Source organism: Dipodomys ordii, unplaced genomic scaffold (assembly GCF_000151885.1).
Source record: "Dipodomys ordii isolate 6190 unplaced genomic scaffold, Dord_2.0 Scaffold39, whole genome shotgun sequence".
NCBI lineage: Eukaryota > Metazoa > Chordata > Mammalia > Rodentia > Heteromyidae > Dipodomys > Dipodomys ordii.
Genome location: NW_012267255.1, coordinates 8,166,226 through 8,188,565, shown reverse-complemented (window position 1 = coordinate 8,188,565; position 22,340 = coordinate 8,166,226). Strand labels below are relative to the sequence as shown.

At 54.0% G+C, this 22,340-nt stretch overlaps 1 protein-coding gene and 1 pseudogene across 1 annotated transcript; one reads left to right on the top strand and one right to left on the bottom strand.

The window, feature by feature from the left end:
* Positions 1-1,255: 1,255 nt before the first annotated feature.
* Phgdh (phosphoglycerate dehydrogenase) lies at positions 1,256-19,262 on the bottom strand. The gene is made up of 12 exons (XM_013018369.1): positions 19,048-19,262; positions 12,741-12,892; positions 11,029-11,094; positions 10,055-10,109; positions 9,817-9,915; positions 6,260-6,392; positions 5,219-5,367; positions 4,296-4,448; positions 3,555-3,687; positions 2,919-3,049; positions 2,008-2,245; positions 1,256-1,501 (listed from the first exon to the last, which is right to left on the bottom strand). The coding sequence occupies exons 1-12, from the start codon at positions 19,183-19,185 to the stop codon at positions 1,347-1,349; spliced, it is 1,602 nt and encodes a 533-aa protein (XP_012873823.1). The 5' UTR covers positions 19,186-19,262; the 3' UTR covers positions 1,256-1,346.
* Positions 19,263-20,451: 1,189 nt separating this feature from the next.
* On the top strand, positions 20,452-21,023 carry LOC105987119 (annotated as a pseudogene).
* Positions 21,024-22,340: the final 1,317 nt, after the last annotated feature.

Sequence of the window (22,340 nt, the reverse complement as noted above, 5' to 3'; positions counted from 1 at the left end):
ACAGCTCATGGCTACACATTCCCTTTGAATCCACTCAGCCCTCATGCCGGTCTGGGAAGCCTGGGCATGTCCCCACAGCTGTGTAGAGTTTGGGAGAATTACTCGTTAGTGATTACGCAGCTGCCCAGAGCCAGTCATGCAGGCTCGTCCCTTTGAGGTCTGCAATGGCTGGGCCACAGCATACACCAAGGCCACTGTGGATGCTGGGGAGCTGATGTGGAATTCTGTCCTTGGAGGAGGCCTTAGTGCTGGTCAGTGGCTGTCTGGTGCCTTCTGTAGAAAGCCAGGCCTGGATCCTAATAGGAGTAATCAAGAGGCCCATGCTTTTGAATGAAGGAGGGTCGTTTTGTCATTTATCATAAAATCATTTTTTCACAGTCACATATATCTAGGTGACAGTGGTTGACATATCATCCTAGCTGCTCAGGAGGCTGAGATCTGAGGATCACGGTTCAAAACCAGCGTGGGCAAAGAAATCCCAAGAGATTCTTTTTTTTTTTTTTTTGGCCCAGTCGTGGGGCCTGAACTCTGGGCCTGGGCGCTGTCCCTCAGCTCTTCAGCTCAAGGCTAGTGCTCTACCACTTGAGCCATAGTGCCACTTCCAGCTTTTTTTCTTTTTGCTGAGGAATTGAACTCAGGGCCTCAGGCATGTAAGGCAAGCACTTTACCACTGAGCCACCTTCCCAGCCCCCCCAAAGAGATTCTTAATTCCAATTAGTCACCAAATCCAGAAGTATGAGGTCCTGAGTACTGGTACACACACACACACACACACACACACACACACACACACACACACACACACACACACACACACACACACACCCATATTGTCTAGCTCATGCTGAGCTTTCCAGGTCTCTATACAGACATCCTACTGAACGTCTCCTGAAACCTCCATCCTCTGCTCCCAGTGCTTCTTCCTATGACCCTTCTGCAGCACCTGCTCAGCTTCTGGCTCAGGCCCTGTCCACTCTGTGGGAGGGGTTGGCTTCAAACTCCCTTAAAAGCAAAGCACCAACCCCGTATGCTCTGCCCAAGCACACATCATTAATATGCATACACACCTTCCCATGGAAGGCTCTGGGATACCCTGATGCTATAGCTCACGGGCAAACCCTCTAATAACCACACAGGTCATCTCAGAGTCGATCAACCTCCCTCCACAGCACCCTCCCCGCTGGACGCCCGAACCAGGTTCCACTGCTGTGCGCGGGCGCCCTCTGGCGGCTCCCCTGCATGAGGACACCACAAAGACCCAGGGAGGCTCTTTATTCTGGGGATAGTGTTGTACTCATGTCCAGCCCAGGATTGTGGATCAGTGGGAGGACCAGTAAGCTCCAAGGCTAGAAGCAGAACTGGAAGGCCTCAGACACGTGCTGCTTCCACGCGTCCAGGCTGGGCAGCAGGGAGGAGAGGCCCATGGCATGCCACGTCTCCCCACTGGACGCCACCGAGGTCTGGTAAGAGAGCAGCTGCACGCCTGCCTGTGCCAGGAGGCCTGAAAGAAGAAATGTGTGTTGGGGGGGAGAGGGGAGGGGCACCTGGGGAAGGAGCGACAGAGCAGATGCTGAAACGGGGGACAGTGGTGTGTGTTAAGAAAGACGGAAGGCATGATGGGGTGTCTGTCCAGCTCCCCTCTGCTGTGGCCTCTTTAGGCACAGCTTGGTCATCAGGCTTAGGGAGGGACCCCGGCGGGCTGACTGCCAGGATCGACAGGTGCACAGGAGACTTGGACAGAACTGGCCTGTGTGTGTGTGATCAGAAGAGCTTTGAAGGGGCAGGGCAGTCATACTGAGGCCCTGAGCCCTTGGCACATGGTGTGATGGACTAGCCTAGGACCTCTCCCCTCCCAACTCAGTGCTCACCCCAGGGGTTCTGGACACTGGTATGGCCCAGCCTCTGGGTGGTCCAGATCTACACAGGCCTGAGATGTGACGAGGATAGGGGAAGCCAGGCCTGACACAAGAGCAAGACCCCACCCGGCCAGCTCCCCGCTCTCCTCACCGATCATGGTGGGCAGCATGGCAGGGTTGGAGGGCTGCGCCCGGAACAGGAGCAGGGGCAGGCCCTGGCGGAGAGGCACATCAGGCCTGAAGACAGCTCCGTTGAGTGCCTGGAGCACAGGCGTGGTGCCCTGGACAGCGCCCACAGCCTGGTAGGGGGCCCCAGCCAGCGCCACGATCAGAAGGCATTCCCCGTCGCTCTGTGCGTCGGCCACCGAGGGCGTGTGGGACGTGGTCACCTGGAAGGGCGGAGCTGGTTATCTCGGCTCCTCCATCTTTCCCCCATCCCAGAGCAGCTAACCACACACAGGGCCCGAGGCTGGCTGGAGACTCAACGAGCCAGTGGCTCATGCCTGCCATCCTTGCCACTCAGGAGGCTGAGATCTGAGACTCGCAGTTCAAATCCAGCCTGGGCAGGAAAGGCCATAGACTCCTCTCCAGTTCTCCGGCCGAAAACTGGAAGCGGAGGTGCGGCTCAGGTGGCAAAGTGCCAGCCTTGAACACAAAAAGGTAAGGGAGAGCGCAAAGCCTTCGGTTCAAGGCCCAGTATTGGCACAATCAAACAAAACCCCAAACTGCAACTGGGTGTGAGGGTACAAGCAGCACTGTATGGAGCCGGAGGCTGAGTCCAATGGGCCCCTCCAAACTTCTATTCCAACGCAGCCTGGCTGCTTCTCCTCAGCTGTGAAATGTGGTGCCAAAACCTCTGTGTGTGTGTGTGTGTGTGTGCATGCATGCGCGCATGCGTGCACTCAGCTCAGCCCAAGGTGGGTGGCACCTCCATTTTGCAGTCGGCCCACGGTTACCTGTCACAGGTAGGCAGGATGGGCGGGGCTGTGGGCAGGCTCTGGAAATGGGGGGCCAGTGCCAGTGGGAAGGGTTGGGGCGCGGGGGGGAGGGAATGATACGCACATTGAGGCCAGCCTCTTTGACCAGCAGCTTGGCATTCACCAAGTTCACATCCGCCTGCTTAGACTGGTCTTTCAGAAGGCCGACCATGACAGCAGGGCTCAGGCAACTGCCAGCGTTCTTTAGAGCTGCTCCTGGGGATGCAGAGAACCGGCCTGAGCTCACTGAGTACCGAGAAGAGGGGCCCGGAGCTCTGGCCTCCTCAATCCTCAGGGTGATCTGTCCCCTTCTATCCCCCTGCCGTGCGCAGGCTCAGCTGGAGGAATCCTGAGTCTGAGCAGGACGCTCAGGACACTGGAGCCAGTAAACCACCAGAAAACTGAATGGGAGGTATGGTAGTGGCCAAACACCAGCGTTAAACCAAACAGCTCAGTGAAATTGGGAGATGGGAGTTCAAGCTCTAGTCCTGGCACAAAATCATTATGCATTAAACATCAACATGAAAGTGATGTTTCCCCATCCTATCCTTTGCCCTCTGCCCAAATCGGCATGTGAACTACATTCAGAGCAAGGCTCAAGTCACCTGAGTCAGGTGACTCTAGCTCTGTGACCCACAGAAGGGAGGGATCCGTGGCCTTCTCCCATTCCCTCTGCAGCGCCCCCCAGCAGTGCTGGGTGGCCACCCAAACCCAGCCTTACCCTGTGTCACCACGTGGATGGTACCCTTGGGAGACCCGGCCCAGGCACGCAGCAGTGTTCCCAGGGCTTCTGCCAGGCCAATCCAGGGCTTGGTGTGCGGGGAGAAGGCGCTGGTAAGCGCCTGCGCATTCACCTGGGGAAAAAGACGGGGGGGGGCAGGGTGAGGCCAGGAAGAGAGAGCCCCACTCCGCAGCCTCATGGCATCAGGGCCTGGTCGCCAAGAGCCAGCTCTGTGTGGAAGAGGCCCAGGACCCCTGAGCTCTGGGTGATGTCAACTTCCATCAGCCAACAGGAAGAGGCTGGCTTGTTTCTGCAGCTCAGCAGGAGCCAGGTATCCGTCCCATTCAGGAGTCTCATTTATGTATAGCTTCTGTGCCTGTGTGTGTATATAGATCTATCTATCTATCTATCTATGTATAGATATATATATGATCTGTCTGTCTCTCTATATATAGATATATAGAGATATAGAGAGATTTATCTATATAGATCCTGAGAGAACTTAGAATTTAGACAAAAAATTGCAGAAGCTTAATCAAGAGGGAGAAGGTGGTTAATTAGCAATCCATTAACAATACCCCTGCAGTCTCAAGACAACAAAGGCGACGCTCTAGAGGCTGGGCCTGGGAACAGCCACAATCTCTGTGGCAAGTCTACAATACAAGCTTGAGTCTCCACTCCAAGCCATGGGCAGTGCTCCCTGCCCCCCTTAGCGGACTCCCCCCCATCCACGATACTCACCACCCCCGCTAGGGACTTCCCCTTCACCATGTCCACGAACTGCATGGCGATCTCCTCCCCACAGCGGCTCTGGGCCTCCTTGGTGCTGGCGCCCAGGTGGGGACAGCTGATGACATTCTCGTGGTCCACCAGCGCTCGGTCCCGAGGCGGCTCCTGGCAGGGCAGAGAAACTTCTGGACACTGGGGAAGCCAGAGAGGAAGGCAGGGCCTCCCTTCCTCCTTTGCTGCCCTGGGCCCGGCTTCCTAGCGTCACTGGTGGCCAGAGCTCCATCTCCCCAGGCCTGGGTCTGTTTCCTTATGCAGGCAATGGGCTAAAGTCCTCCACATCCTAACACTAGTGTGGGCTGCGTGCATCTGCAACAGGACACTCCTAGCCAGTGGCAGCTGTTGTTGATGGTTGCTGGGATTTACTCTGAAACTCATCTCTACCCTGCATGCGTGGTCTAGTGCCCCCTGGCTGGACTCGGCATGCTGTCTTGTTCTTTAATTTTTTTATGTGCCAGTACTTGGGCTTGAACTCAGGGGCTTGGGCGCCTTCCCTTAGCTTTTTCACTCAAGGCTGGTGCTCTACCAGATGAGCCACAGCTCCACTTCTGACTTTCTGGTGCTCCCTTGGAGATAAAAGAGTCTCACAGACTTTCCTGCTCAGACTGGCTTTGAACCCTGACCCTCAGATCTTAGCTTAGATGACAGGTGGAGGAGCCGCCGGTGCCTGGCTGCTCTTGCTCTTTGCAGACACTCTGTACCGGCTAACAGCACCTTGGCTCTCACCCTCTAGTGTTTCTTCTACTTCTTTTCTTCTCCTTGGTGTCAGGGTCTGGGCTTGAGCTCAGGGCCTGGCACTCTGGGCCTCTTCACTCGAGGCTGGCAGTCTAGCACGCTCCCTGCCTCCCGCTCCCCATGCCGAGGCTGCAGGCACTCACTTCTGTGAACACGTCCAGTGCGGCTCCTGCACACTGACCGGACTGCAGCGCCCGGAGCAGGGCGCCCTCGTCCACAATCCCGCCTCGGGCGCAGTTCACCACGCGCACGCCCCTTTTGCACTGGGCGAAGGTGCTGTCGTTCAGTAAGCCTGGAGGAGGGAAGGCAGCCCCTTGCTGTGATGGTGCCTAGAGCCTGCAGTAGCTCCCAAGGGAGGCCCGCAGCCTCCTTCCCCAACGGCCTCTTCCCACTGGACAAATGCCTCTGTTCTCCACTCTTGCTCTCTAGGTGCTCTGGGTCAACACGGAGGGTCTGCACCGAGGCTAGACTCAAGTTTAAAAACACCCCAGAGCCGTGTGCTGGTGGCTCGCACTGGTCATCCTAGCTCTCAGGCGGCTGAGACCTGAGGATCACAGTTAAAAGCCAGCCCACATAGGAAAGTCCGTGAGACTCTTATCTCCAATAAACTGCCAGAAAACCAGAAGGGGCACTGTAGCTCAAGTGGCAGAGCGCTTGCCTTGAGCTGAAGAGCTGAGGGACAGCGCCCAGGCCCAGAGTTCAAGCCCCACAACCAATTAAAAACAAACAAACAACAACAACAGAAAAAAAAAAAACAAAATCAGAAGTTGCGAGGCAATGCTCCAAGTGGGTCCAAACCAGGTGCCTGTGGTTCATAACTGCCATCCTAGCTGCTTAGGAGGCTAAGATCTGAGGATCAAGATCTGAAACCAGTCTGGACAGGAAAGACTGTGTAAGACTCTCATCTCCAACAAGTGAGCAAAAAGCCACAAATGGAGCTGTGGCTCAAGTGGCAGAGTAATAGCCAGAAAAAGATAAGGGACAGTATGGAGGTCCCGAGTGCAGGTCTCAGCCAGTACCGGTACAAAAAAATTAAGAAATAAAAGCAAGCCTTGTGGGGCCCTAGGTAGCATCCACGTGGGTCGGTGGGCATCCTACACCCACCGGGTGCAGGACCTGAGCACACCCTCTCCCCAGCCTGACACCAGCGTCTGCAGCAGGCCCACGCAGAAAAGACCCCTTACCGGTGGTGGAGGGCAGAAGAGGCGTGTGCACCGTGATGAAGTCGCAGAGAGGCCAGATCTCCTCCAGAGGGAGCTGCATCACGCCGAAGGAGGCCGAAACTTCTGGAGAGATGATGGGGTCGTATCCTACAGTCTGGACAAGAGAGGCAGAGAGGGAAAAGGGGCCCGTCTGAGCCACAAATCCTCTAGTTACTTCTCACCGTGACTTTGGTGCCACTCCTCTGCCTGCTTTCACGTGTGCGTGAGCGAGGCTTGCGTGCCTCCAAGCTCCATGCACTGGGTCCAAGGGCAGCGCTGGTGTGGCTGGACGCGGTGGACTGCCAAGACAGGAGGCGTTGGTGAGGGAGGACTGTCCAGGGAGGAGAGGCAGCAGTGACCGCAGGGCTCGGGTACGGAGACAGGAACACTAAGAGGAGTGACAAGAGGCAAGGGGGGGGGTGCACGGGGAGGCAGGATCAGGAGACTGGGGCCCAAATGCATGGATGGGGACAAGGGTCAAAGGTCAAGAGGATCCTGTCCCTCTCTGACATGTCCGTTTTTTATTGTGTGTGCTGGTACTGGGGTTTGAACTCAGGGCCCTGCACTCCACGTGTAGCTTTGTGTTGGTTCACTGGAGACTTGCAACTGTTTCTGCCTGATGCTCAGATCTTAGCCTCCTGAGCAGCTAGGATGGCAATGCCTACCGATGCCTGTTACTTTTGACGTGCGGGAAATGCTTTAGTTACTTTAGAATGGAAGGGGAAGTGAGGACTTGCAGTTCGTAGGCAGAGCTTCTGGGGAAGACAATGAAAATGGCTACCAGCCAGGTAAAGCTACCTGACCACGTATTTCATCATCCGCTTGGTAAGAAACAAAGCCAAGGGGCTCATTCCAACCACCAATGGAAGTTTCTAGAACAGATGGTCCCTGGGGACCATCAGCCCACAGAGTGCCCAGGGACAGGATCCCCCGCTGAGTCCTGACAAGTCTTCTTTGTCTTTTGGATCTGCAGCCAGCTGAAACAATGGTGTTATTCTTCTCTGATCCTCACATAGTTTCCTCTCATGTGGGGGGGCGGGGGAGGGGGGGAGGAAGGGACAGCGACTGATTACAAAGTCACGAGTGACTTCGCCAGCTCACAGTTCCCTTCCTCCTGCTCTGCCAGGACTCAGGCTGGGACTGGCAAGAGGAAGGATGTCACTGCCCGTGCCTGGTTTGGTGCCCCAGTGCCGCCCGCAGGTGCTTGGCGTAGAGAAGGACAAACAGACATGTTCCTCAGCAACTGGCCGGGCACTGTCTCCATCGACTGCACACACCTGCCAAGAGTGAACTTGACCCAGGAAAGCCCAGCGTCTCACTTTCCAAGAGAGACAACCAGGGCAGAATGGAGCTGCCCTTGGCTGAGCTTCGCACACCTGGCCTGCCCCGAGGGGAAGGAAAACAATGTCACGGGGCACAGAAGCCACGTGCCTGCCCAGGGCCTCGTGCCCCAGAAGGGTCTAGATGGCCTACTCTGCAGAAATCGGGGTATACCTTTGGTTCACAAGCTGCCAAGACTATTTCCAGGCAGGACCCCTGGAAGAATTGAGAAGCAGCATGTACTTGACTCAGTCCTAACTGGACCGTGATGTTGAAGCCATCGCTCCCCCAAGACACTCATCTAAAAAAAAAGGATCAGTTTTCTGCCTGCTGGTGGCTCATGTCTATATTCTAGCTACTCAGGAGGCTGAGATCTGAAGATCATAGGTCGAAGCCAGCCTGGACAGGAAAGTTCCTGAGACTTTTATCTCCAATAAACCAGCAAAAAGCCACAGGGCTGGGGAACAGGAAAGCACGAGGTGGCCGCAGCCTTGCTGTCTGTCCGAGTTAGTACTCATTAGCAAAGCGCATCTGGAGGGTACTGTGTGCTCTTGGTCATGCTGAAACCCAACCTCTCTCTTTAAGAGGATCAGAACGATCCAGGGGATGAACCTCGACCTTGGTCTTCACAAAAGAAGGTGCTCCTAACAGCTTTGGCCTCCTCCGACTCTGTGTGCAAGCAGAATGCACAGAGCACAGGCTGTGATTTCCATAACAAAAGCCTCTGCCAGCCACATCTGCCTTTCCCAGGGGCCTCTCTCTTTCTATACACCTACCTGGCCTATTCAGTGCTGACTTAGCAAAGATGTCTGACTTCAATTGGTGAGGAGCCAGGGCAAGAGACGTCCATGTGGGAGCCCAGGCTACCGTGTATTTCCTATGTGTTCTTAGCCACAGACTTACAAGTTCTGGACATCAATATAAATTAAGGGCTCGTCTATAACACCCCTCTTAAATCCACTTATTTTCTGCTCTATGTTAAACTCTTTAGACCTGGGATGATATGATTCTGTTGTTGTTCTGGTACTGAGGCTCGAAAACTCAGGGCCTGGCTGCCGTCCCTTAGCTTTTGTTTTTGTCGATTGTGGGGCTTGAACTTCTGGGTCTGGGTGCTGTCCCTGTGCTCTTCAGCTCAAGGCAAGCGCTCTACCCACTTGAGCCACAGCAGCACTTCTGGATTTCTGAATGGTTTACTGGAGATAAGAGTGTCATGGATTTTCCTGCTGAGGCTGGCTTTGAACCATGATCCCTCAGCCTCCTGAGTAGCTAGGATTACAGGTGTGAACCAATCGGCTCCCAGCTTCCTTAGCTTTTTTTTTTTTCTTTTGCTCAAGACTAGTACTCTACCACTTGAGCCCTAGCTTTATATCTGACTGTGGTGGTTAATTGGAGATCAAAGTCTTTGAACTTTAGTTCTCAGATCTCAGCCTCCTGAGTGGCTAGGATTATAGGCTTTGAGCCACCGGAGCCCTGCAGAGATGATCTGATTACTGTCACAATTTTCCTTAAAGTTTAACAAAAGTCTTCCAGGCTGCAGTATGACCCATAATCCCTGCATTTCCCTTAAAACCAACAGTGATAATAAAGAAATTGTACAACTATCGCTTGCCCAGAAATGCTTCCTGCTCTTAGCTGACTGGCCTCCTCTGTGTGCACAATCTCCTGGATTGGCTGGGGGAGGGGAGTGAGCAGGGGGAGGAAGGGAACTGCTATTAATCTCCGAGGCAGGACTTGGCATGACTTCTGAGACAGGTGTGAGGTCTTCCCACCCCCCTGGGCTCTACAATCCTATCAGGTGACCACAAGCACCTCTGCATCCCCTCTAGAAGACAGAGGCACACAGAAGGGACAGGAGGATAATCACTCCATTTCTAGGCGGTTAATCTGCCGCTGCTTCCTAAATCATCCTGGAAGAGCAGACTCAGCCAAGCCAGAGGGCCCTGGTATAGAAACAGGGAAAAGATGAGTCGGATACAAGCGCCCTTTGCGTCACCGGGGTTCAGGCCCATGGGTTGCCAAGAGCCGAAAAGTTTCCATGCAGTATTCCAAGCGTCCCGCCATGATTGCGCCACGGCCTCGCTGGTACCTCACTGTTTCATCAGGTGCTCGAATCACTATAACAGCCCAGCCCGGACCAGGCCTTTGGCTTCTCCTAAGCCCAGCGATCGATTCAGAACCCTCCCTACCCACCAAGAAGGGTCCAATCAGTCACCTCTTACCTTCATCCCAAAGGATTGCATCCGGGTGGCCACCTCTCTCCCGATCCTGCCCAGGCCAAGAATCCCCAGAGTTTTTCCATTCAGCTCTGTTCCCATAAACTGTTAACCAAACAAAGAAAAAAGCAAAGAAGCCGAGTCAGCACGAGAGGCAGCACTCAGGCCACTGGGGGCAGGGGGGCAGGGAGGTGGGGGGGAGAGCGGGGTTGGTGGGGAGAGGGACCAAGGCCACTGTGCACACCTTCTTCCGGTCCCATTTGCCATCCTTCATGGACGCTGTCGCCTGGGGAATCTGCCTGCAATGATACACAGGTTCAGCAGGGCCACCTAGCGTCCCTCACCCCCCACCCCAGTACGGGACAGAGGGACAATGACAGGTCATCACAATCACCACCACCATGGTCAGATTCCTGAGAATCTTTGCTTCCAGGTGCTCAGATCCAGAAACACCAAAGAGACTTCCCAGGTCTCCCGCCCTGGAGCACGGGAGGAGGTGCTATGGGAAGCTACCCTGGCCATTATCTGTGAGACCAGGGGTGGCCGAGCCTCTAGGCATTGTAGAGGTAAATGAACAGGGCTTAGGGACTCTTGTGTGTATGCTACTACTGGGTCTTGAACTTAGGGCCTGAGCACTGTCCCTGAGCTTTTATGCTCAAGGCTGGTGCTCTGCCACTTGAGCCACAGCTCCACTTTTGCTGGTGAGTCGGAGATAAAGAGTTTCCTGGATTTTCCTGCCCAAGGCTGGCTTCCGACTGTGATCCTCAGATCTCAGCCTCCTGAGGAGCTAGGATGACAGGTGTGAATCACTGACACTCGGCAGAGCCCCCTTGGATGACGTAACACTTGAGATGAAGCTGAACATGCTTAAAAGTGCTTAAATGCTTAAAAAAAAGATGGCAGGACAAATGTGCAGAGGTTGGGGGATGCAAAGCAGACTGGAGCAAGAATGGAAGGGGGAGGCCGCAGGGTGCAGTCTCTTCACAAGCACGCACCCAGGGAAAGCCCAGGAGCACGGACCGCCCGCCCATGCCTGGCAGGCCCTGGCTGGTGACCTGAGACAACCAAACCTCTCTGTCTCAAGAGCTGAGGGCTCACGGGCTGTCAAGAGTCTGGGCGGCACCAGGCTGAACCGTTTCCACTTCCTCTGTCTGGGTCAACGTGCTTGCTCGGAAACCCCAGCTAACCAGGTGTGCTGCTGCACAGCCTGAGACTCACCTGGCCAGGCACATGATCATCCCGCACGTGAGCTCCGCAGCACTCAGGCTGTTCCCGTTCGGGGTGCTGGATGGGCAGAGAAGGGGGGGCGGTCAGTCTGGACGAGGCCACTTAGAACACGCTTCTGCTGGGCACTGTGAACTCTGAATGAAGCCTCCCAGCTTTGCGGCAGGGCCCTGTGATCTGAGCTGTTCTGCTGTAGTCTCTTTGCTATCCTCTTGTTCCAGAAAGAAAGAGAAGGTTCAGAGAAGCATCTTGTGTGGAAGGCAAACTGACCCTTGAACACATGGTGCCTTCTTAGTAGCATTTTTTGGGGGCTGTAAGAATCCCCTGGGGCTTGAACTCAGGGCCTGGGCACTGTCCCTTGGCTTTTTCACTCAAGGCTGGTGCTGTCCACACCTCCATTTCTTGTTTGTTTTCCTAGTTAATTGCAGATAAGAGTCTCATGGACTTTCTGTCTGGGCTGGCTTTAACTGTAATCCTCAGATCGCAGCCTCCTGAGTAGCTATGATTACAGGAGTGCAATATCTGGCTTGGCTATTTATGTTTGGGGGGGAAAAAAAGTAACTCTCTGGTTGTGTCTCCTTCATCTCCTACTGGGTCTCTTCATCTCAGGAGAAGGTTCTAAGGAGGAAAGGTTGTGATCTATACAACAGAAGACTCCAGAGTCTCTTCCAAACCACTGGGCTTTCCATGCTCAAGTGAGCTGCCTTAGATGAGTTATACTTTAACATCTCTGCCAACAGATGCTGACCCTAGGTTAAGGACTCACGTCAGTGGTCTGTCAGGATCATTGGGAGGTGGAGAGCAGGAGAGGGCAGAGGTCTTATGCACACTAAAGTCCCTGGGGGAGGGGGGTGGGCAGAGAAAGGACTCTGGATGGGAGAAGAGGCCAGGGGTGGGCTCAACACAACCCGGAAACTCCTAACCTACACATTGGTGTGCACAGCACTGACCTTTGCCCCTGAGTTTCTACAAAAACAGCTCACAGATTGCTTCTCTTCTAGGGCCCAGAGGGCTAAAACAGAAGCTGGAGTCTTAGCTCCTCAAGAGTGTAGGAAAGTGGGGAAGAGGGGAAGGAGAGTCACTCCTTTGTGGATGTGAACAAGGTCAAGCTACACAAGAGATAGCATGCTCACAAAAACCACCACAGTTGGGCACCAGTGGCTCACATCTGTAATCTTAGCTACTCAGGAGGCCGAGATCTTAGGATCATAGTTAGAAGATGAGAGAGTCTTGTCTTTGACACACAAAAGTGTGTCAAAAGTGGAGCTGTGGCTCAAGTAGTAGAGAGCCAGCTTTGAGTGAAAGAGCTCAGGGAGAAACCAAAGGCTTGAGTTCAAGTTCTAACAGGGGCTCACAACAAAAGAGAGAAGAAAATGACAGAGTCGAGGTCAAGCAGGAGCAGAGAAGGCACTAAACAGCCTGCTAACCCATTCCTAACCAAGGTTGCCCACGTGAACAATGCTGATGCTGGACCCTGAAACAATCTGACATTGTATGGACAGTCTCAGTCTTGCAAGGCTGCCAGTGCTGAGCTTGATCGGGTCAGGTCGGGTCGGGTCGGGTCGGGTCGAGCTGGGCCGGGCCAGACTTCCTTCTGCATGTCCTTCTGACTCAGCCCCAGCCTTCTCTACACTACGCTCTGCCTTCTTCTAAATGCTGGTGATCCTACCTGGTCTCTGCGGCCACCCTCAGCCTCTACTACTCACTTCATGACCAGAATGCCCTTCCTCGTGGCGGCCTCCAGATCCACGTTGTCCACGCCCGTGCCAGCTCTGCCCACCACCTGGAGCTTCTCGGCTGCATTGATGATGTCGGCGGTGACTTTGGTGGCTGAGCGGACGATAAGGCCTTCGCAGTCCTGGGAGACGGAATACTCCAGTCACTCAAGTAGTTCTGCCAGGCTTCCAGCTGCCACTTACCCCTGGCTGGTACCTGGCACCCTGTCAGGCTGGGGAGGATTGCCCACTCACACAGAGGTGGCGTTGGCATCTTGTCTGCCCACAGGAGGACAGAGGGACTTGGGCTCATGCCCAAATCTGCTTCAAGTTGAGAAGTCTGTGGCTCTAAAACATCAAGTAGAAGCTGGGTGCTGGTGGTCATGCCTGTAATCCTAGCTACCCAGGAGGCTGATATCTGAGGATCACGGTTCAAAACCAACCGGAACAGACAAATATGAGACTTTTACCTCCAATGAGCAAGAAAAAAAGCTGGAAATAGGGGTGTGGCTCAAGTGGTAGAGCACCAGCCTTGAGTCAAATGAGACCGTGAAGCTGTGGGTTGGAGCCCAAGTTCTGGCACACACACACAAACCAACCACCAAGTATTCACGTTCAACAGTGACCACCTCAACCCACAGGCTCTGAGCTCCTGTCTTTCTAGATCTAGACAATATCACAAATGCCTGTAGCCAGGGCCTATCCCAGGAAGGTCCTAGTGTGTCCTGACCTGTGCTGAAGTACTTCCGGGTCAGTTTTGGAAACCCTGACATTCTATACATTGTTTGGCTAAAGTGGATTCAACCTGTATGTAGGTCCACTTTAGATACAGTCAAAGAAAGAATCACACATCTGGAAGGCTCTACCCCTAGGCCAGCCTCATTCGTTCTCAGAGATGAGTCTGAGGAGCAAATGAGGCAGGAAGGGTTCATCCCCTAGCTTGGCTCAGCGACCATCATTTTCCACACTGGACCCATAGCCACGGGAAGGCACAGGTCGGGTACAAACGACCTTCACTTGCAAGCCTCTGTGTCTATGCCATGGAAAGTACTCCATACATGCTGGATGGCTGAACGAGACAACGAGGGAGTAAAAGGTAGACCTGTAGAAAGCAAAACATTCCTGAAACAAGAGACAGAACAGGACCCGAGGGGAAGATCCCCAGAGCAAGGAAGTTCACCTGTAGTTGCTCAGCAAGAGCCCCAGCAAGATTAGGGTGAAACCTAAGCTTCAATCTATCACAGCCACCCTACTGGGACCAAATCTCCCTCGGAATCCTGTGGAATGTGGTTATCTTCACAGAATAAGGGCAACATTTGTCCAGACACCAAATGAGAAGCTCCACGAGGTAAACGTGTGTGCGCGTGGTTATAAGTAGTGCTCTCACACTGGCAGAGAAACACTCCCAGGGATGCTGAGCAGCCAGGTGTGGCTGAGGTCTGGAGGGCATGCCTATAATCTTGAAGCAGGAGGACTTACTAGCTCAGAACCACTACCACTAACTATAACAATAAACCAACAAGAGCACTGAGCCAGGGCTCAGGAGATGAGTTTTGGTCCGAAGTCTGCCGGCTACGGGGTGGTTTTCTCAGCAAGTCATCCCATTCCAATCTCTACTTCCCTTCTTCCCTCTCTGCCACATGGATTCCAGACATAAAGAACCTCAAGAACCCACACCTAGGGCCGGTCACGTGCTGCATTTCTTGAGCACAAGCCTCGAGTCTACAAGTATAGACAAATGGAAGCAGAAAGAACTGATAGTGATATTCTCCACTGTGGAGAGAAAATGGATAAAGACTGAGCTTCAGCACTGCATAGCTACGTCTCCAGAACTCGGAACAACTGGAGTGACCGGACACGAGCTCGTGCAGAAGTACTTCTCTAGAGCTCCCGAGCTGCATGTATCCTTCACGGGCTGGGGCAGCGCGAGCCGATAGACGGTGCCCTACTGGTCACTGCAAAGACAAGCAGTCTGCCGACCGTACCACAACACCAAGGCTCAAGGAACCGAGGCTGTTCCAAGCCCAGTAAACACTTCCTTCCTCCTGCCTGTCCTGTCCTTTTCTTTCTGCATTTTTTTTCTTTTTTAGTATAGGAATGTGAACTCGGGGCTTTGTGCCTGCTCAGCTTGCTTGCTTGGGTGGTTATTTTGGAGATGGAGTCTCTTCAGACTTTTCTGCCCAGGCTGGCTTCAAACAATGATCCTCCAGATTTCAGTCTCCTAAGTAGCTGGAATTACAGGCATGCATCACTGCTGCCTGGATTCTTCTCCCTTCCTCGGGTCCTTGGGTATCCAGGACCCTGGCATGAATCTGGCATTAAGCCAGGACAAGTAAACAATAGTAAGAAACAGTTCAGATTCTTTTTTTTTTTTTTTTTGCTAGTCTTGGGTCTTGAACTCAGGGCCTGAGCACTGTCCCTGAGCTTCCCACTTGAGCCACAGCGCCACTTCCGGCTTTTTCTGTGTATGTGGTAATGAGGAATCCGGGGCGCATCATGCATATTAGGTAAGCAATCTACCACTGAGCCACCTTCCCAGCCCCAAGAAACAATTCAGATTAGGAAGGAGTTCAGCCATATATACAACGTGGCATTGAATGCCCTGGCTGAGTACTGGGACACTTCTGCAGCCCACACAAGCCTGCCATACTGACTCCCAATAAAAGGACTCCTCCACCTCTCCTCCCCGACACACTCTACTGAGTCTGCCAATAATCCCGGACAAGGTGGCTACTCTAAGCCTGTGTTTTGCTCTGACCACTGGTGTTGACATTGAGTTCTCTCTCCTGCATCTACTTGGGTCTCTTTACCTCTACTTCACATTCATAGTGAGGATTTTGTATTTGAAAGCTTTCTATAGCTGTATTTTTTTTTTTTTTGGAGCCAGTCCTAGGACTTGAACTCAGGGACTAGGTATTGTCCCTGAGCCTTTTTGCTCAAGGACACTGCTCTACCACTTGCGTCACTCCTCCATTTCCTGCTTCTTGCTGCTTAACTAACAATCTCTGGTCTGTCTTCAAGGGGCTGGCTTTGGACTCTGATCCTCAGATCTCAACCTTCTGAGTAGCTAGGGTTACAGGTGTGAGCCACTTGTGCCCAGCTCAGACAAAAAGAATTTAGGTAACTTGAGACCAAGTCTAAAACTTCTGTTGTCCCAATCCAAGTTCTCAACTACCTCCCAAAGGCAGCAGCTCTAGATGACATCCCTGTCAAGGTGGGGGGGGAGGGGGAGAAGGAAGGGATGGGGAGCACAAATCACCCTCAGAGAACGGCTAGGGACCACAGCCTCCCCTCCTCTACTTACACAAACAAGGTGATCATTCAAATGCTCCCTTCTGGCCCCGCTCCTCTGCCGTTGTCCTCTTTGGGACACTCCTGAGGCTGGGCCTTACACTCTCAGCCTGCGGTTTCTGTGTGGGAGCTGGAGCCGCACTGGCCCGCCCCAGGCTTCTGGATCAGCTTCCCCGCTCCTGGTCTTCCCAGCTGCCTTGGAGCTGGCAAACAGCAGGCCACCGATGGCCTGATTTATGGCTGTTCCAGACAAACTGCTAACTCAGCAGTGGGAACCTACTCGTGTTCCTCAAGTTCACACATGCTTTTTTCCCAAGGGCTTGGCATTGTGGGCAGACTTTGCTATTGCTCCTTCCTGGATTAAATCACAGGACAAGTCAACGAAGCGTTCCAGGTCAGGATCCCTGGAGACAGGGAACTACAGAAAACAGAGTTCTCTGATCCTGATTAGCAGAGTGGCTACTTAATGTGTGCTGACTAAATTCAAGTGTAGAGCCTGGGAATTTGCTAATTTAGAGCCTTTGGGCTCTTGCATGAAAGGAATTATTCCCCGTTTAAGGTTTCTTCTGTGTGTGCGTGCAAGTGTGCATGTGTGTGCACTGGGGCCTGAGCTCAGGGACTCCCTCTCTCCCTCAGCTTTTGCACCCAAGGCTGGTGCTTTGTCACTCACTTGAGCCACTTCTGGCTTTTTGCTGGTTCATTGGAGATAAGAGTCTTAAGGACTTCTCTGCCCAGATTGGCTTCAAACTCTGATACTCAGATCTCAGCCTACTGAGTAGCTAAGATTACAGGTGTGAGCCACCAGTGCCTAGGTAAAGAAATCTTTAAGTTATGACTTTATACTCAAACACACAAAAACACACACACACACACAACTGAAACCAAATAAAATAATACTTAGACTTACTATCAGTAATTCTGATTATTGACTATTTTGCTCTTTAAAATGCTGGATGCCAGGGGCTCATGCTTGTAATCCTAGCTACTCAGGGGGCTGAGATCTAAAGATCAGTTTGAAGCCAGCCTGAGTGGATGAATTCAGACTCTTTTCTCCACTTAACCAGCAAAAAGCTGGGTGTGGAGGTGTGGTTTAAGTGGTAGAGTGCCAGCCTTGAGTGAAAAAGCCTAGTGAGAGCATGAGGCCCTGAGTTCAAGCCCCAGTACCAACACACACACACACACACACACACACACACACACACACCTGATGCAGATCATGACTAATGTAACCACTTTCACTCCACTAATGAACTATATAACTTCAGTCAAGTCTGTGGGAAGGGCAGATGACCACTAAGGAACATCTGACCAGAAGAGGACACGGGAAAACCACATTAGTCCAAGAGGTGTGGGGGTCAGGTGACAACGCCAGACCAGACGCCTGAGGGACAGAGGGACAGAGTGAGCATAGAGACAAGGCCCTTTAGCAGGCTGCCCAGGGAGACTAATTGGCATTCTGGGCAGGCACACAGAATGCAGCTGAGCACTCAAATGGCCCAACAATGGCCGGTGGTCAAGTTCGCCAGCAAACACCCGTCCAGTCTTGCCAAGGGCTTTCAAAGCCTTCAAAGTCTCCAGTTTTCACACAGATTTCTACCCCCCCTTCTGTTGGGAATCCCTCACTCCAGATGGCTGCCCATTCACAGGGATGTCTCCCCTCCACTGGAGGCAAGCCAGGGGGAGTGGCTGGCACCTGGCCAAGGGCCCTGAGACTGACCAGCCTAATCCTACTGCCCTTCTAAGGTGGGGTGCTGAGTCTCTGCCCCCGAAATTCACCCAGGACTTTGCAGTAGGGAGTGGGCAGGGGCTGGCACTTTTAAGTCCTGTTCAGTGTGCCCTGTCACCGGATCCATTGTCTCAAGCTGTCTGCAGTGGTTCCTTAGTAACCTCATCCTGCGCCCCCTTTGAGACAGGGCAGACAGCCATCTGTCTCTACCAGCCAGGCCACCCTGGCCATCTCCATCCTGCTGTCTCAGCTTGCGGGGTGCTGGGATCCAGGCATGACCACCCACCCTGGCCTCTCGGGAGGTGCTGGGATCCAGGCACGACCACCCATCCTGGCCTCTCAAGAGCTTCTAGAACACTGGCACTGGGGAGGGCAGTCACCGGGCCGGGGGCTGGGAGCACAGGCAGGCGGGGCTCCAACAGTTTCCCGGGGTGCAGCTGGGCCAGGCCGGTGGAGGGGCCACGTGGAGGAGGGCAGAAGGGGCGCGCACGTGGGGTGTGGGGGCGCTGGGGGGCGGGGACTGCAGGGGCCGAAGCGGGCCCGGAGTGGAGCGCAGGGGAGCGGCCTCTCACCCCGGAGGGGCCCGGGCCGCGCGGCTCCCGGAGGCCCAGGGGCGCCGGGAGCCGTCGGAGGTCTTGCATCAGACGTGAGGCGGTGCTTGGGCCGCCTTCCCCTGCTGCCCGGCCCGCCGCGGCCGGAGAGCCAGACAGGGCCAGGTGGGCGAGCCCTAGCTCTGGGAGGGGATCCTGGTGCGGGGCTCGTGGGGGGGGCACCCCAGGGTGGGGCGGGGGAGGAGAGGGAAAGGAACTAAGTAGGGGGAGGGGATAGGAGAGGAAGGGTGAGGGCATGGGAGGGGGAGGGGATGGGAGCGGGGATGCAGAGGAAGGGAATGAGGGGGTGAAGAGGGGAGGAGTTGGAGAGGGAGAGGGGATGAGGGATGGGAGGGGAAGGGGAAGAGCGAGGGGAGGAGGAGAAGGATGGGGAAGGGGAGGAGGGGAAGGATAGGGAGGGGGAGGGGGGGTAGAGGGAGGGGGGATGGGGGGATCTCCGCCGCCGGGCCCCCCGCCTGCACGCGCGTCTGCGGGGGCGGCCGGAAACACGCGGCTGCAAACTGGGCAGAAAGTTTCCATCCCGCGGCGCCTGCGTCCTCCGCCTCTCCGTCCCGGCCCCGCCGCCGCCGCTGCTCGGCCGACCGATCGCGCGGGAGGCCCTGCGGGGCCCGGCGCGGCCCGACCCGGCCCGGCGGGAGATGCGCCGGGGGTCCCCGCGCCCGCGGCTCACCCGCAGCTCGGCGATGAGCTCGTCCCGGCTCAGGTTCGGTCTCTCCACCACCTGCAGCCCCCCGTCCTGCAGGATCCGCCGGCAGCACGGGTCCAGGCTGTCGCTGATGAGCACCTTGCGCAGGCCGGCGAAGGCCATGATGCCCTAGGCCTCGGGGTCGAGCAGGTAGCCGGAGAAGCTGCGGCGGATGGCTGGGTGACTGGCGGGCTCCCGCGGCTCAGCTCTCCCCTTACCCCGCTCCGGGCCTCGGGATTGGACAGGAGCTCCGGGGCCACGCCCCTCACTAGGCCCCGCCCACCATACCGCGGAGGACGGCCCCGGAATTGGATGGGAGCTCCGGAGCCCCGCCCCTTCGCCAGGTCCCGCCCGCCCCGCCGCCGCGGAGGACCGCCCCGGCGCTCAGCTCCGGCTTGCACACCTGCACGGGCCCGGGAGCCTGGAGGCTGGTGCACGCCGGCCGTCCCGGCACTCTGAAGGCTGGTGCAGAAGGGTTGCGAGTTTGAGGCCAGCTTGGGCCACAGTGAGGCCCTATCTCGAAACACAAAACTAAAGGCACGCTTTATGCCGACGGGCTGGCTTGTATCTGAAGTAAGCAGAGCCGTAGGCCCTCTTGCCAGGTTTCTGGTGCGGGTGGCTCACGCCTGTAGTCCAGGCGACTCAGGAGGCTGAGATCTGAGGATCCTCAGATCTATTCAAAGCCAGACTGAGCAGAAGAGTCAAGAGAGCGAGGCTCTATCTCCAATAAACCAGCAACATGCTGAGCTGGAGGCGTGGCTCGAGTGGTAGCCTTGCCAGTCCTGAGCCAAGAAAGCCAAGTAAGTGAGAGCACAAGGCCCCAAGTTCAAGCCCCAGCACCTGCACATACATCAAAAAAGAGAGAGAGAGAACCCTATGGCAAACAGAATGAATAGGATAGAATAGAAAATAGAATAAAATAGAATAGAAAATCTAGCTTAGGGTTGAAACCTAGGATCGGAAGCAGAATCTGGGGTGCTCCTAGCTGGAGTGTGAGTCAGCTGCAAGAACATTGCCAATCTGGGCAAAACCATGGGTGCCCCCTTTCTGCACCAGTCGCAAAACTCAAGTGATACATCTTCCTGCACAACTCTGCATTGTCAACCCTAGAGCAAACCAGTTTCCTTATCAATCACTCTTAGTCACAGGTCCTACTGTAGAACCAAATGCTCACTGTGAGGAGGAGGAAGCTAGTTTGTCTGTTCTGGGTGGAAGGTTTGCTGTTTCCACATTCCAGCATATTCTGGGATTATATCTGCCTCTGCAGAGGTGCTCAGCACCCCATGGGTAGGAGGTCAGACGGAGCGAGGATTCTATTCTGCTCTGTTGGGACGCACATCTGGCAAGCATCCCTGAAGGTGGTGGTTGTGAATCTGGAGGCTCTGGGCATCATGGTGGGAGGCTTGAAGAGGAAACACTTGGACTTAGATGAGGAAGAGGAGGAAAAGAAGTGGGACTGCAGTCTGGCCTGCCTTCAGAGCTACCACCAGGCCTTGCTCCTAATCTCCTCAGACAAAGTCCAGCAATGCCTGGGTCCCCGAGCTCCCAGCCTCCGTAGGCATGTCCTCATCCACAATACCCTGCAATAGCTCCAGGCTGCCATTCATCTGTCCCCAGCTCCGGCCCTACCCCCTGAGCCCCTCTTTCTGGGTGAAGAAGATCTCTCCCTTTCCACCATCATTGGCTCCATCCTCAGGGAGCTGGAGACTGAATCGCCTTAGATTCCAGTGGCTGCCCCAGGCCTTCAGAATGAAGGGCTGGCCCAGCCTGGGCCAATCTTCTTAGAAGCTTTGAGCTCTAGGTACCTGGGGAACTCTGGCCTGGACATTGACACATCTGGAGTGGAACAGGAATCTGCACTGGCTGCCCCACAATCTTCACACAACCCCTTCAGTGCCCCTGGGTCCTGGAAGTACAATGAGCTCTTAGACCACATGATGGAAATCATTCTGGGGTCCTAAAACCCATCCACAAGCCTTCCTCCAGACAGCCTTGGTGGGCTGGGTCCCTGGATATGACTTTATGTGTATGTGTGTGTCTAGACTGTCCTGCACGTGTGTATGTGCGTTTACCGCAGCCTTCTATGAAGGCGGCTCTTCCTGAATTAATTTATTTGCTCCAGACGCCTTAATGAGACTCTGTTGTTTGGAGTCTGCCATCTCATGACCACACTTTGTCCATGTCTACCTCCTACTCCCCCCTTGATTACACAAGGGGCCTCAGGAAAGAGGAAACGGCCAGTCCAAGAGCGACAGCACTGCGCAGCCAGGCTGTTCTGAGGGAAGAGGAGAGATTGGTCTCCCCCAACACCTTCCTCCCAGGCTGACCCCCATTTCCTTGGTAGAACCCCAGTTCCAGCAGCCTGATTCATAACCAGGTTGGCCCATGTGCAGTAATGGATGCAAACCACATTATATTTAAGAAAGGCAGGGTTTGTGGGTTTGGGGATTTTTTTTATTATTGTTAATTTTTTCCCATTCCTCAGTTTTTCTTTAACATTTTTTTATTGTGAAAATACTGTACAGAGGGGTTACAATTACATGGGCAAGATAATGAGTACATTTCTTATCAAGCATTGTAGCCTCCTCCTTTGTTTCCCCTTCCCATCCCTTCCCATCCTTCCCGCGCCCCCCCCACCCAATCCTCCCCGCTTCCCCCTCCCCTCCGCACCAAAGTTGTAAAGTTCGTTTTTGACATAATGACTTGTACATCTCATTGTTGCAATGTGTCCACCTGTATCCCTATTTAAATGATTTTTCCCCCTTCCCCTCCACAAATTATACCGACATCAAATATAGTGAAAGCAGGGGTTATACTGTGGGGGAGGGACATACAAAGCAACAAAGAAATAATCTTATAAATGTGTTAGAAACAATCACATGAAAGAAAAAAAACCATTTGAATAGATATCTTAAGGCTCATTTCCCTAACATCACCTTATCTGACCTTTTCTGCTTGACTCAGACATATACTAGATATTGCAAATAAGGGAAACCATGGGACCTATGTTTCTTTGGGCCTGGCTTACTTCACTTAATATAATTTTTTCCAAGTCTTTCCATTCCCTAACAAATGGGGCAATGTCATTCTTTCTGATGGAGGCATAGAATTCCATTGTGTATATATGCCACATTTTCTTGATCCATTCATCTACTGAGGGGCATCTGGGTTGGTTCCATATCTTAGCTATAGTAAATAGTGCTGCAATAAACATAGTCGTGCTGGTAGCTTTAGTGTGGTTATTATTGTAACTTTTTAAAATAAAAGTACTTTGGAGA